Source organism: Plectropomus leopardus, chromosome 21 (genome assembly GCF_026936395.1).
Source record: "Plectropomus leopardus strain MGB_pleo_1.0 chromosome 21, ASM2693639v1, whole genome shotgun sequence".
Taxonomy (NCBI): Eukaryota; Metazoa; Chordata; class Actinopteri; order Perciformes; family Serranidae; genus Plectropomus; species Plectropomus leopardus.
Genome location: NC_142196.1, coordinates 27,079,476 through 27,094,861, shown reverse-complemented (window position 1 = coordinate 27,094,861; position 15,386 = coordinate 27,079,476). Strand labels below are relative to the sequence as shown.

General features: G+C 37.8%; 1 protein-coding gene across 16 annotated transcripts in view; it reads right to left on the bottom strand.

Moving 5' to 3' along the window:
• The window catches only part of LOC121964552 (aspartyl/asparaginyl beta-hydroxylase-like), a 35,844-nt gene extending 21,723 nt beyond the window's left edge, over window positions 1-14,121 (bottom strand). For 4 of the 16 annotated variants that reach the window (XM_088072263.1, XM_088072267.1, XM_088072268.1 and 1 more), the window contains exons 1-7: window positions 11,100-11,681; window positions 10,962-11,027; window positions 8,351-8,548; window positions 6,366-6,410; window positions 4,622-4,690; window positions 1,387-1,437; window positions 1,251-1,289 (exon numbers count right to left, since the gene is read on the bottom strand). In XM_088072263.1, coding sequence (XP_087928389.1) covers window positions 1,251-1,289; window positions 1,387-1,437; window positions 4,622-4,690; window positions 6,366-6,410; window positions 8,351-8,548; window positions 10,962-11,027; window positions 11,100-11,292 — 661 coding nt within the window. In that variant the 5' untranslated portion in view covers window positions 11,293-11,681. Of the gene's footprint in view, window positions 1-360; window positions 403-506; window positions 555-1,250; window positions 1,290-1,386; window positions 1,438-4,621; window positions 4,691-6,365; window positions 6,411-8,350; window positions 8,549-10,961; window positions 11,028-11,099; window positions 11,756-13,908 lie in introns of those variants that run through there. The other 12 variants (XM_088072262.1, XM_088072264.1, XM_088072277.1 and 9 more) reach the window with 11 other exon arrangements.
• Between the last annotated feature and the right edge of the window lie 1,265 nt (window positions 14,122-15,386).

Sequence of the window (15,386 nt, the reverse complement as noted above, 5' to 3'; positions counted from 1 at the left end):
CTGGTACATAATCTGTTCTGTTGCTACGAAGAGTTAAGTCTTAGTTAATTTGTGCTCATAAAACTTAGTTATTAGAAACTAATAAACCAATAAAATTAGATTTTACAATGTCAGGTGCACTTTTAATATAAAAAAGTATCACAATATTAAACAACTTTTGTTGTATATTATTATTAGTGATTTTTAAATTGCTTATTGATAGCAAATTCTCATATTTGAGAGAAAATTTCAGCCAATAGTGTTAATTATTATTTGATCAATGCATTACAAATGATCAAATTTAAATGTAAGTCATGCCATAAAATATCAAGTCAGAGCAAAATAAAGTATTTATTTAAGACGTGCAGGTGGTTTTAGTACCTGTGGTTGTATTCTGTTTAGCAGCAGTCTCCCCTGCTTCAGCTACATATCAAATAAAACATTATTTACACTGTGAGCTCATTTTCTGCCGCAGGCAGTCAAAAAATGAGTCAAACTCACACGCAAACCCACAAAGAGATATCTACCTTTTGGGAGTTTTATCTCTCGATCAGTGTCCTCTAACGTCTCGTCTTCTGGGACAACAGACACAAACAGTTTGATACTGAAGCCGAAAACAAAATTCAAATCTTCACACGAGGTAAAACACACCGCTGCCACACCTAACTGCAAATATCCAGGTCAGTCTGTTGTTTCCATGCAGCCTTTATTAAGCCGAATTTATACTTTTGGGGTTGCAGAGAACTGCAGAGACACATTGCGCACCTCCTGAAAAATGTGACTACAAAATTAAGAAAAACTGACCACAAAATCAAGAAAAAATGACCTCAAAATCAAGGACAAATCACAACAAAATCATGGGAATATGACCTCAAAATCAAGGAAAAATGACAACAAAATCATGGGAATATGACCTCAAAATCAAGGAAAAATGACAACAAAATTAGGAAAAATGATCACAAAATCAAGGAAAAATGTCGAAATAAGCACATTCTCAGCAAGTCTACAGTATCAGCCGGCAGGATCCTCCTGCCGGCTGATACTGCCGAACTCTCGCGGACGCAATATAGACGGGTTATAGAGCAGCGTGAAGGATGGTGCAAAACAGCGTCTCAGACGTAACGTCAAGGTGTAAAAAAGCAGATGTGACGTCCACACCTGTTGACTGTCTGCAGTGTCACACATGCATTCAGATTTAGTCCAGGTGACCACAGCAGGAAGCAAAGGTTGTTACTCTCAAACAAGGTCGTGCAGTGACAGAGTGACAGTACCTTTATTTTTTCCGTTCTTCTTCACCTCTTTCCTGTCCTCTACAAACATTTACACACAGACAGATCTGTCAGCAGAGCTCTCAGCGGATCACCAGCACACACACAAAACACACACTCTTGGCTCTTTGTGCGGTACCTTTTCTCAGCCTGTCTCTCCTGAGAGCAGGAGCTTTTAACTTCTTTTCATCTGAACAGAACAGACAGCAGAGGAAGGCAATGAAAACTACCAGCTGTTGGTGTCCAAAAACTCAAGTTCAAATGCCGTGTGAAATAAAATGCGTCCATTGTGAAGAGAAATAACAGAACAATAATCAGCAAATCCCTGACTGCACACCCGTATAATGTTTCCATGACTCACATGCTTCATTTCCACTCATTTTTTCCCCAAAATGAGGCTAAAACAACAGTTTAGTGTGTTAGTTACCTGTGAATGTTTTCGTACCAACCTAACTTAATTTCATGTGACATCTAAAGACAGTGGTTTCTAACGTTATATAACTGAGACAAGAAAAATAAATGAATACGTAAAAATAAGTCAGAAAAACTGTCAAAAAAGTCATTTTACAGTATGTTGAAAAAACACAATTGCCACATAATAATATTTATCATGTCATTATGATAGTTTCACGTAGTTTTTCCCCTAGCTTTTTTTTTCTCCCAGACATTTTTTCTTAGGTTTTTATAAAATAATGTTCAAAATCTACTAATTTCTTACAATTTGTGCAACATTTATCACCAAGTTGTTTAATTCCCCTTTTTCATGTTTTTGAAAGAAATCACACCAATATGCTCCAGGTTTAAGCTGCAGCTTTCAAAGGGTTAAATGTCCTTTTATGCTGAATTCTTATTTTCTTTTCGTAATTATTTTTTTCTTAAATTAATTATTATTATTATGTTCTTAAATTACTATCATTATTATTGTAACTACAATATTTTAATTTATTTTTAATTGTTATTATATGTCTGAGCGTCACGAGGAACAATAGTTTCACACGAACATCACTTGAATGAATCACAGGAAGCAACTAAAGTGGAACTCCTGAAAAGTGCAAATATTCATCAATATCAACTACAAAACTGTTTTGAAACGCAAAATAATCTAATTGTCAATATGCAAAAAAACAAGGCGATTAATCACAGTTTTAAAAAAAATGTTTGGCAGTCCGAAAACTAAATACACTAATCATTTATTTAATGATGTTACGCTTGTGCGACATATACACAAATACGAACACATTTCAAAAGCCAGCGGAGGTGGATGTTTATGTGGATGTTATGTTTTATGTTTATTAAGTCGGACTCGCTGCACCAACGTCAGAACTGATTTTAGGCTAATTTTACCAAATTTAAAAATGACTGTAGTCGTCTGCTATTTGGATTTTATCTGCTCAGATTGTCAGATTCAGTTCTTTATTCTTAAATTGTACATTTAACTATACCGTGTGTCTTTTAATCGTAATGCTGTTGGTCTTAACCGTTGTAAATACTGCATTTTCATATAGTAGATGGATTAATGTCCCTTTCTAAAATAAATAAATTACAAATTACTATTTAAAAAAAATCAAAAAATCAAAAAATTTAACTCCATCATTAAATCAAAATCAGAGTTTTCGGAGAGTTTAAGTCCTGTTCGGTGTCTAGTTTCTTTTAAAAGACTGTGTGACCAGTCTAACCAGTTTGCAGTGGAAACCAGACGGTCCTCCATCAGGTCCTCTGCGCCTCCACACTGCTCCTCCTTAAGCTGGACTGGGCTACGTCCCAGTCTGCTCTTTACTGGTCGGTAGTGGGACCAGGGAGCCTTGCTACTGTCTGCGGGCTCTGTTTCCTGACCTCCTACTGGTTCTGGAGGTCCAGTATGACCCCTTTGACCTCCCCGTCATCAGAGGAGGCCGCGCTGCCTTCCTCCTGCCTCTCAGCCGCCGCCTCCTCCTCCTCCTGCTGCTCGCCGCGCTCTACGGGCGAGGACACTACGTCATAAAGGAAGGTGAAGAAGCCATAGATCCAATCAGAGCCCTCCTCTGCTAAAATATTAAGAACCTCCTCGAGCGACTCGGCGTTCGCACTACCGCCGGCGTCTTTGGTCAAGCCTGACAAGAGAGAGAGAGAGAGAGAGAGAGAGGGAGGGAGGAAGAAACAGGATGTGGAAAAAAGGTGGATGACAAAGAAAGAAGGCTAAAAAGGAGGAATATTGAAGGAGTGAAAAAAGGAGAATGTTCAAAATAAAAACAGAAAAAAGGTGAGAGAAAAAGGAGGGAGGTGGAATAAAAAAAAAATGGGAGCGACCTTAACCAAAAAAAAAAAAAAAAAACGGCAAAATTAAAGGATGATGAAGCGGAAAAGAGAAAGATAGTGAGTTAAAGAAGTCGCACATGAAGACATAAAGACAACAAATAAGTCTTCACTTCCTGTCTCTGTCTCGTCAGGCTCTGACTCTTTAGCGTCTTAAGCTTAAAAAAACAACGCAAACTCTGCACTGGTTTTGTCGATCTCGCTGACTGTTTCGGCTGGTGTCTGCTGACTGCAGGGCCGAGCCATATATCGAATATACTCGTTGTCTTGCAGCTTGTTCCACATGCGATATATAAAATGAGTATCGCGAACATCGAGTATAAATTGTAATTAGATATAATTTTATAAGCCACTGATGTTTCAGTTCCCTCGCTCTCTCCGCCTCCACAGACACACACACAGAGCAGGGCTTTTGCAGAGCTCCAGACTGTGTCTGTCACAAAGGGCCCTTTGCTGTCCCCCCTTTCACGCTGTATGTCCAATAAAGGCACAAAAAGCCCCTAAAATGTCTTCAATACAATCTGACCTAATGAGTGTTTGTGGCAGTACTGCGAGCAGGTTTGTGTTTTTCAATCTGCGGAGCTCCAATTACGACTATTTAGTCACATTTTATGACCACCGAGCACCTGAGCGACTTGGAAATCTGTCCAGTATGTGAACTGGAGAGCTGTTAGTTTGTTTCCAGCTCGCAGTGGAGGAAGTGTGAGTATAAAAGGAAGTTTAGTATACTGCATTCAGTGGTACTGTGTATTTCAACAGGTTGATAGACTGAAGTATGACAAAGGTAATTTTTTATGGTTGTATCAGACTTGTTTTCAGTTGGATAAAAAAAAAGAGTAAAGCATTATAAAGTTAGTTCAGAGTGATTTTACACCTGTAACATCACAAGGAGCTCACTCTCACTGTGAACGTCAGAGTTTTTTTTCCTTTTTCGGGCAACAAAAAGTGGGCGATGACTCGCTGCTTTAGAGTTGACACCACAGAGTTTAAATCTGAGGCACTGGGACTGTAAACCACATCAGTCAGGCTTCACACACACAAAACGGGCTCAAAAACACAAAGACCAATGAAAGCGGACTTGCCGAGCAGAACTTTAGCGTCCTCCACGTCAAAGTCTCCGTCTCCGTCGGTGTCGTAGGCCGTCAGTTTGCCTGAAGGGAGGAAGAGGAGGGCTGATTAACACACATACACGCCTCAGTTTAACTCAGTTCAACTTTATTTCTATAGAAACATGAAGGATTCAGGACTTTTCACCTACAAATACACGTCTGGTTACCGAAAGCTGCTAATTTCAGTTGTTTGTTGTAAGTTGGCAGTTTTTTTAAGTCCTTTCTTTGTTTTGTTTGTAAAAAAAAAACTTTATTCTGTTTGTTTTTAACTCTTTGCTGTTGTGTTTTTCAGTCTTTTTGTTATCTTGTTTGACATTTTTCACGCTGCTGTTTTGGCCCTGAAAAGGAGATTTTGACTGTCAACGGGACTATTCCAAGTTAAATAAAGGTTAAATTTAAATAAATAAATGAAGTGCTTCATGTAGCAAAATTTAAACAAACAGACATAATTTAAAGGAGATCAAATGACTATACATAAATGTAAAATATATACAAAATATAAACAGAAATAAAATAAAGTAAAAACAATAATTAAAACTTAAAATTAAGACTGTAATATTACTCCAAATTCAAAGCCAAATAAAAAAAAAAAATCTTTGATTTATTCAGGCAGTAGGTTTCACAAACATAACGTTTATTATCAAACTAATATAATCCGTACTTTGGGATTAAGTTTGCTACAACATTAACTTTCCCCCATAAAGTGCCTATTTCTTTGAGTTTAGGAAATCAACAATGTGAAAGTAATCCAACATTATTTAAAAACCAATAATATAGAGCCCATATTTTTATTTTTTATTGCTTCATTGTGTAAACAATAAATGTAACACACTGAAATAAAATATCATTATAACCCCCTGTACGAATCTCTGGTTAAAAAGCAAACATTTCTCGTCTACATTAACCAGTGTAGTAAGTGTAGTAAGTAGTTTCAAACATTACTGACTGTTAGCAGACTGGGGCAGGAGAAATAAAACCGCTAAACAAGCTTTTAATAAGAACACAGAAGACAGCATATTAATAGAAGCGCATGATGTTTTCATTTTAAACAGTCACGCTGGAGGAAGAGGAAGGATGTGGCGAAGAAGGACGATGATGTCAGTAACACGCCGTCTGTCATCTTCTCTTTTCTGACTCATCAATCTATAAAATCTCCTCAAAATCTGATCACACTGCAGTGACATAGCACAGCTCAATGCCTTTTTCCAGTTCTCTTTGTTTTGTTTTTAAGAAATTCAGCCAATGTGCTCGGCCTCAAAAGTATCTGTAAAAGGTGACTGAAAGCAGCACGAGGAAAGTGATGTCCACCTTCAAAGGGTTACACACCAGCACCATTATAGTTTTTCTCCATCTTTAACAATTTCCATCCCAAACTCTGCATCACACTAAACTCTCATCAGATGGAGCTTTATGTCCGTAACAGTAGCTGCTGATTTGTGTCTTAAACCAGCTCACTGGATACAGCAGGAAGCATTTTCATTGTCGTGTCTGGTTGGAGGAAACAAAACTCATCGCTAAATATAACACGGTGTGACAAAGATGTCACCAATCATCTCGGCCACGTTCTTATTTACTATAGACAGGAAGAGCTGTGTTCAGACTGCTCATCCTCTCTGAGCTCATCATGCTCTTTGGAGTAGTTTGGTGACACCATCGGCTCTAATGGAGGTGAAAATGTCGAGTAGTGAAAAATGCGGTTTAAATCTTGAGACCGTACCTTGCAGAACTTCTGAAAAGTTCATACGAAACTCCTTAGCTCTGGCTGCATGCAGAGACAACACACAGAGAGGAAGAGGACAGAAAGATTACAGCTCTGCAGGCTGAAAGAGGACCGTGTTAGTACAGAGAAATACAGAAGGGCTGCACGATGTGTTTTAAAGGCTGCAGCTGCTTCACAGTTAAAGTCATCCAGCTGCTGCAGCTTCCACCAAAAAAGAAAAGACTTTTACTGTCAAGCATCTGCAGGTCATTCATGAACATTTGGGAGATTTTCTGGCACATCTACCTGCAAAAAAGGATGTTTTTGGTAGCACATCAGAGCAGAATATTATTAAAACATCTTCATTATTGTTATTAACTTTGTTTTCTGGGTCTGTCGTCTGTAAATTGGGCCTCGTGCATTAAACAGATTTGATCTCATCTGTTCAAGAAAGTATTTTCTTTAAAAAAAAATCATACACTAATTATGACAAAATTTCATACACATATCTAAAAAGATAAAATGATGAAGTCAAGAATTTTTGTTGTTGTTTGCGGAGAAAAAAAAAATCATAATTTTACACAAAAGTTTGTCTCGTGATAGAAAACCAGCCCACTGACTGACCTGATATTGGATGATTGTACTTGTTGTAAAGTAAGTCACTTATTTTGGCATCATTTGCTTTAATGTCTGATGGGGTTATTTAGATGTTCTCTTATGCTAGTGATTGCTTTGCATCCAATTTAAGATTAAAAACATTTGAACGTGGGTAGAAACAGTTCAGTGGTCTGTGTGCACGCTTCAAGAATCTGATGTTAGAGTTTTCAGATTTTTCTCTTTATAAAAGCATTGATCACCTCTGTTGCAAAGGTTTGTGTTTTCCACATCATGCAGCCCTGAAAGGCTTCATACACAGAGCAGAGAGGAAACACTCGAGCTTAACTTTACAAACATCATAGTGAACGCTGCTGGCTGAGCACGAAGTCCACGAAACTACAAATATTTTAAAAAAAAAAAAAAAACTGTCACAGAGCCGTTTTATCTCAGTTGCACTTTTAAAAGGGAAGTCTGATGTGGCTCAGTTACTCATGAAGCACTCAAACAAGAGATGAAGTTCCAGATAAGAGAAAAATGTCTTGTGTGTGTGTGTGTGTGTGTGTGTGTGTGTGTGTGTGTGTGTGTGTGTGTGTGTGTGTGTGTGTGTGTGTGTCTGTCCGAGAGGAAGAGCTTGTGAAAGCCTGGTGTGACTGCCATAACCACGTAAAGATAGAAACAGGTTCCTGTGTGAAAACCAGCATATCTAGAAACCCATAATGCAACGTCTGAGTGTGTGTGTGTGCGCGCGTGTGTGCGCGCACTGTGATAAAGAAACTAGGCCAACAAATGCGACAACACAACATTACTTGTTTGACTCCGTCTGTCAACATCCCAAAAACGGGAACACACTCATACTTATTTATCACAGTTTTTTTTTTAACTTTATTTAGACATTAACATATATATGTTTATTAAACGACAGTTTAATTAAACTTTGAAGCTCTTTGAGATATCTTTATAATTACAAGAATGTGAGATCTTTATCGTGTAATTTTCACAATTTCTCACAATATAAGGATCATTTTGTGTAATCGGGCGATGCATATCATGTAATCATCACATGGGTCGTCATTTTGAGATAACATCTGTTATCTCTGGTGGCTGCGCGCTACTTTGCTAGTATTATACCATCTTTGTTTTTAACAAGCTGTAAACTGGGACTTGTACAATAAGGAAATCTGTTACTTGCTAAAAAAAAGTTGCAGATGCAACAGATGCATATTTGCCGTTTCAAGCTTTGGTTTGACTGCGGTGCATATTTAGCAGTATTTGACTTTGTGAGCACATGAAGGGAAACAAGATGCACCACGCTCTCTTACGGCACTGCTGCAGTCACCTGTTATTAAACCGACCTGTGCATCTTTCCTTAACCGGAAAACGACACATTTATCACACTCGTCACTCACCGATGACGCTGTCGTAGTCCACGATGTCGAAGTAGACCACAGCTACGGAGCTCCAGACTCCCAGCAGAGCCAGGACCACGATCCAGGTAAACATGGAGTACTTTGAACCTCCTCCTCCTGCTGCTGCTGCTGCGTCTCCTCCTGCTCCTCTCTCCGTCCTCTTTCCATTCTTACTCTCCACCGAAGGAGTCTTCCCCTCTGAGGACATAAAAGACAACTGTCACCAAAGCATCATAACTAATGAACACATGCAATTGTTTTCAGCTATTTTTACTGCAGTGATACTCAACCTACGGCCCATGTGCCAAATCTGGCCCCTGATAGGGGGACATGCCAACCATATTCTAATTGACACTAAAATAAAGTGATTGACTCTGTGGTTAGTTTTTGTCCTTTTAGTCTTCATAAGGTGTCAGAGTGCATAAAACAGCATCAAATCCCCCACAGAAATCCTAGCTAAGACACTAATGTCCTAAAATCTGAGACACACCCTAAAATCCTCGAGAAAGTCCTAAAAGCTGAGAAATGTTCTAAAATCAGAGAAGTCCTTGAATACAAGAAACATTTTAAATCCAGTGTCCTTAAAATTGGAGAAATTTCCTAAAATCCTAGAAACATAAAATCCAAGAAAAGTAATAAACCCATAGAAAAGTCCTTAAATCCTAGAAACATCCTAACATCCTACAAACGTCTTTAAATCCTACAAATGCATTAAAATCCTAGAAATGTCCATCAATCTGAGAAATGTCCGAAAATCCTAGAAATGTCCTAAAGTCCAAGGCATGTCCTAAAAATCTGAAGAATGTCCTACAATCCAAGACATGTCCTAAAACCTAGATACATCCTAAAATCCTAGAAACATACTAACATCCTAAAAACGTCCTAAAAATGTTAAAAAATCCTAAAAACATGTTAAATCCTATAAACGTCCTACAATCCGGGAAACATCCTGAAATCCTAGAAACATCCTTAAATTGGAGAAATGTCCTAAAATCCCAGAAACATGTATGGGGCTGCTGTGACGGGCCCCTGGCCTCCTGTCATTAAAAGTGGCCCCTTAGCAAAGCAAGTAGAGTATTTCTACTTTACAGCCTTCTTCCTCATTATGGAGGAAGGGACTTAACCAAACTTTGATGCTCACGTTTTCGTATCATTTATGCTATTTCCTTCAAAATATCAAATATTCAAGGGCTACACAAGGAGAAGACAATATGGCAGGAGCCGAAAAGGGCAGGCCGACCCAGCAACAGAGCGAGAGACATCGAGTCAACGCGACCCTGACAGAGAGAGAGCTGACGACAGCTGTTTGTCCTCCGACACTGAGAGCTAACAACAGCAGCTGTCTGTTTCTGTCTCACAAATAATCACGTCTGATTAACGGCCTTAATGTTCAAGACTGACACCAGAAATAGCACCGTCTTCTATCAAGTGTGTGTTTAAAAAAGAAAAAAAAAGCCGAAAAAAGGTTTCTTCACTGCAGTGACGCAACAAAAAGAAAAGACATCCTTGAGGGTTTGAATAGCTGTTATACAACAGGTTTTTTAAAGAAAAGGTTTTCTTTAAAGTGTTAATCAAAGTGATGGAAGACCAACCAACTGAGTTACAGGAGCTATTTTAAAAGCTCCCAGAAGTAAAAGTCTTATTCACTCTTTCTCACACACAGTGTTGGAGCTCTGAAGTCTTTGATTAGCATCCGTACAGATAATGGACAACTGTGAGGGAAAATATAAGATTCTTTAGTAAAAAGCCAATAAAAGGTAGAAGAAGTTAATAAATCCTTGTTTCATATTCGTTAATTAAAAACATCTGCAACCACAAACTGACCGTCTATTATAGGAGCATGACCGAGCATTACAGATGCCAGTTTCAGATCTTTGAAACTTAGGCAAATTGTGTTGATTTTAAAGAAAAAATAGTCCAAAAATTAGCAAGAAATATATATATATATATATATATATATATATATATATATATATATATATATATATATATATATATATATATATATATATATAAAAAGTAAACTACCTGGAAAAAAGGCATGTTTTTAAAAGAAACACAACATGGAAATTTACCCCCCCTCCCTACATTTTCCCTAATTAAGAAATAGTAATAAACTTCTCAGTATTTATTTCTTGCAATTTGTGGAACATTTCTAACCAAGTTGTATTTTGCCTTTTTTCCTCATGTTTTTGCAAAAATCAATAAATCACACCAGTGCGCTCAAATTCTCGTCAAATAGACGTCTTTTCTGGACATTTGCAAGAAATTTCGTATAACGTTTGTAGTAGGCAACTGCTATTTCGTCTGTGGGATTATTACCTTAAAAGCTGCAGATTGGTATCACGTTTTTGGGCTGTTATTACGTTTGTGGATGTTATAACATCCCTAAAACAAACAAATGTCGAGCTCCTTATCAACACTCACTAACCAAACCAAACCAACCCAAACCAAACCAACCCAAACCAAACCAACCCAAACCAAACCAAACCAAACCAAACCAAACCAAACCAAACCAAACCAAACCAAACCAAACCAAACCAAACCAACCCAAACCAAACCATGCCAACCCAAACCAAACCAAACCAAACCATGCCCCAACGTCTCCTACCTGCCTCCTGAATCACAGGCTGCACCTCCTCCTTTGTCTGTGGGACCTCCTCCTCACTAACGCCTCCTAACCAGACCAAACCAGGCCAGATAAGAACCAAACCAAACCGGTTATACCTTAATCCTGCACCGAGCCTACCTGTCTCCTGCTCCACCTCCTCCTGTATCAGCGGCTCCACCTCCTCCTCATACACCTCCTCCTCAACGTACACCACCTCCTCCTCCTCCTCCTCTTCCTCCTCCTCTTCCGCGTGGATCTCCTCTACAGGAGGTGAGGGGGGTGAGGGGGGTGAGGGGGGGTAGGATCTGCCATAGTGGCGATAACGCTGCATGGACCGTCTCAGGTCTCAGCGGAAGCCAGGAACAGGATCAAGCCCGTCCAGAACCGGACCAGAACTAGACCAGAACCGGACCAGAGCAGACAAAACCTCCTGAGCAGATATAAACTGTGCTGCACACTAAACCACTATCACAATAAATCCAAAAATATATACATTTATTTTAGAATATAAAGTGCAAGATAGAAAAAAAAAAGAATTAGCACCAAAACTATTTTAAGCTTTTCAAAAAATGTGACCAAAAAGTTTTAAAAAGTGATAAAAACAATCCGAAAAAACAAATATTCCAAGTTATTGATCATCCAGCAGAAAGGCAGTGATCAAGGAGGAGGACAAAGAGTGACCGAGCCGGGCAGGAGAAAGAAAGAGCTCCTCCTCTTCCTCTTCCTCGTCTTCCTCCCAGCAGCTCCACAGTCTGCAGAACCCGATCCACACTATTATTAGAGCTGACAAACCCGGGGACACTGTGTGTGTGTGTGTGTGTGTGTGTGTGTGTGTGTGACATGCCAGTGAGGACAGAATAGCCCACCAAACAACCTTGACACTTGTTTGTTCTCTCTCTCTCACTCACTCACTCACTCACACACACACACACACACACACACACACACACACACACACACACTACACACTCTCAACTGTGATATAAAGTAAGTGAAATCTTCACTTTCCATTAACCCTCATTTGGCGAAAATTGAAATTGCGAATATAAAATACGCCTAATGGAAACATGGCAATTTATGTCATTTTACTGCAGCAAAATACTTTTTACTATAAGTACTTTTATTTCCTTCATTACATAATTTTATTTCAGTAAAGCTTCGAATGCAGGTATTTTCACAGTGTGGATTTTATTTCAGAAAAGGATCAGGGACGTATTCACAAATATTTTGAGAAAACTCTCAGAAAGCTCCTACCTTAGCCTAAAAACCTCGAGCAGGAGTTTTCGCTTAGGAGTGATTTCGTAAACTTCTCAGGGAACGAAGGGACACAAACTTTTCTTTTAGTGAGGAGAGGTGGTTGACAGATGTGATTGGTTGTCACAAGATGGATTTACATAAACTCTCAAATTGCAAATATAAAATATGCCTAATGGAAACACATCAATTTACTGCAACAGAAGACTATAATTATTTTAAGTACCTACTGTAATTACATAAGTTATTTCAGTAAAGTTTTGAATGCAGCTGCATATTCCAAAATTAAACAAAAAAATACAAATGTGCCAAAATGTATGCCATATGCACGAACAGACAAAATTATCAAAAATGAAGCGTTTAAAATGCACCAAACAATTAATACCAAGAAAAAGAAAAAAGTATAATAATAATAATGATTTAAAAAATGATAAAATTAAATAAATAATAATAAATATGAAAATATATGATAGTTTAGAGCTGAAACAACTAATTGCCCATGGATTAATCTGCAACTATTTTTGATAACCAATTATTCATTTAAGTCTTTTTTTCATTTGCTAGTTCTTGTTTAAATATGCTGCTTTTCATTTTCTTGCATTACAATAAACTGAGCAGACTGGACGAAGATGTCAGTGTGGTCGCAAGTAAATTGTCCTATTTATTTATAAATAAAAATGGGTAAGAAAAACTGATTCCAACAACTATGAATGCCAAAGCTTTATTTCATTGGGATACTACAAAAATATCACAACACATCTGGCTGCATAATTGCAGAGAGATGTAGATGCGAGAATATACCTGAACAGATGTTCTTATCAAAAAAATGAATGGTCATGATGAAGCTCTGGTGCGACTGTCAAATAACTGAAATCTTTGTGTGAGGTTTATAAATGTGTAAATAAAGATGTTTTATTGGCTATAAACACGCACGAGACATCAGCTACAAACTGCTGTCTGTTAAAAAGTTATTAGCTTGTTAGCTGCTGTTAGCAAATTCTCATCCCTGGTAGCTAGGTTAGCTTAGCATCACTTACAGGGGCCACTGACATGTTACCGCTTGGACAAGCAAGCTGGCAATCACACACATAACATCCCTTGATTTAAACTTTAGCATTTAGACGAGGTTAATAGCTTGAATTGTCTATATTATGGATTTAGTGACGGCTAACCAAAAACGGCTAAACTAGCCGCTTTTCTTACATCGCGAGAACGTCAAACCAAAGTGCATTCAAACATTGGCTAATTTAATATACTCTAATTTAGAGGTAATAAGTTATTTAAAAACATACAATTTGAGGCAAGTGCATTAACGTTTTAGAAACAGTGCTCAGTTCGGCATATTTAAAATATACACATTGTCTTTACTTAAACAAAATGTGGTGTTTTAATGCTACCTGAGACTGCTTCTACACGTCCCGAAAGACGCACTTTTCACGAGGAAGACTGTGGGAACCACGGGACACCCAACTGAAAACAATAGATCGTGTTGCATTTTGTGTCGGCGCGTTAGCCGAATTAAAGAATGTGTCCAAGTACTTCCTAAAATATCTTTTGTTTTGCTCTGATGTGTATAAATATTAGCTGATATCGAAAACAACTTTAAATGGCGTAAAAATGAAATGGAGTTTGGTAGCGAAGGCAAAGAGGCGCGTCCAGGGCTCAAAGAATCTAGCACAAAAAGGGTACTGACCTTTTTTGGAGTGTGTTTTTGGATTCTTTCTCTGCGTCATTGTTTCCTAAATTCTCCGACGTAATTTCTAACCTATGTGGCTACGAGCTAACGAGCTAACGTAGCTTTAACTAAGACAAAAACAAAAGCGACGTAAACGCTTCTTTCTGCTCTCATTGATGAAGCTCCGAGTTAGCCCAAAAAATCATGTCCTCACTTGGATACCACCAAAGCCAAAGTCCATAGTAACCGTGATTGACTTTACCTCCCACCAATCAGAGCCGTGGGATCAGCTTGTGGGCGGGACTAAAGGCGGGTTCTGGTGAATTTGGACCAATCAGATTGCGGAACAGCTTCCCGGTGTCGTGCCCGTCTTTGGAAAGGAGCAAAAACGTGGCAGCAGAAGAAGAGTTTGAAACATCTGGGGCGGAGAGCAGATGTGACATCCTGAGAAATCAATACATTAAAATAAATCAACAATATTTAATCGACAGAGTGCATTAAAAAAATATATATTAATAATAATAATAATAATAATCACATTTAAGTGTACAAAAACATATTTTGATTATAACTTTACTTCTTTTCCAAGCTCTTCTCCCTTCAGTGTTCATAATGAGGATACAATCATTATCATCTTCCTCATATTTTTATGATTAACGCTTTAAAAACTGAGCAAATTGGCTAGCAAGATATAATTATTATTAAAAAACACACACACACACACACACACACAAAGACATGATCTGAGAAAAGTACTTAAAAATTAAAATCATTTTGTAACATTATTCTGAATATGCAATTATGATAACTATAATATTAACAATTTATTATTATTCTTATTATTGTTGTTATATTTATTATTATTATTATTATTATTATTATTATTAGTAGTAGTAGTAGTATTAATAATAATAAGAAGAAGAATAATGTTTAATTTCAGTTATGGGTTGATACATGAAGTGAGCAGCAGCTCCCCCTGCAGTATTTTAACATTAATTGCCACAAACGACAAGTGCAACATAAACCAAATCGCCTTCTTAGAAATAAAGCAAGTTTCTCACAACAATCTACTTTAAAATAAATGCATTAAACATGTGTAACTAAACCTTTTTTATTCTGTGTCATGCTTCATCATCTTCAGTATTTACTGGTGTCAGGACTGCCTTATTAAAATTAAATAAATAGACTTCAAGATACTTTTTTGCTCTTCAATCTTCCCGGCTCAGTCCCTGTGATCAAAATAGTGATTTGAATTGTAGTTTAATCTAACAGCAGAGCTATTTGCAAAAAAGACAATAAAAGTATGCAAAGTAAATCTTGACAACAGATATTAAACTCAACCTTAAATGTTCGCATCTGCCTGCAGTGACTGCTTTAATCTACAGAGGACGCTGCAGTATAACGTTTGCACAGCTGCTCCTCTGAAAGGCTCAATTTATTAGGTTTATTAAGGTATCAGCACTCTTTAACCCTTTAAAAACTTCAGCGAACAAGCC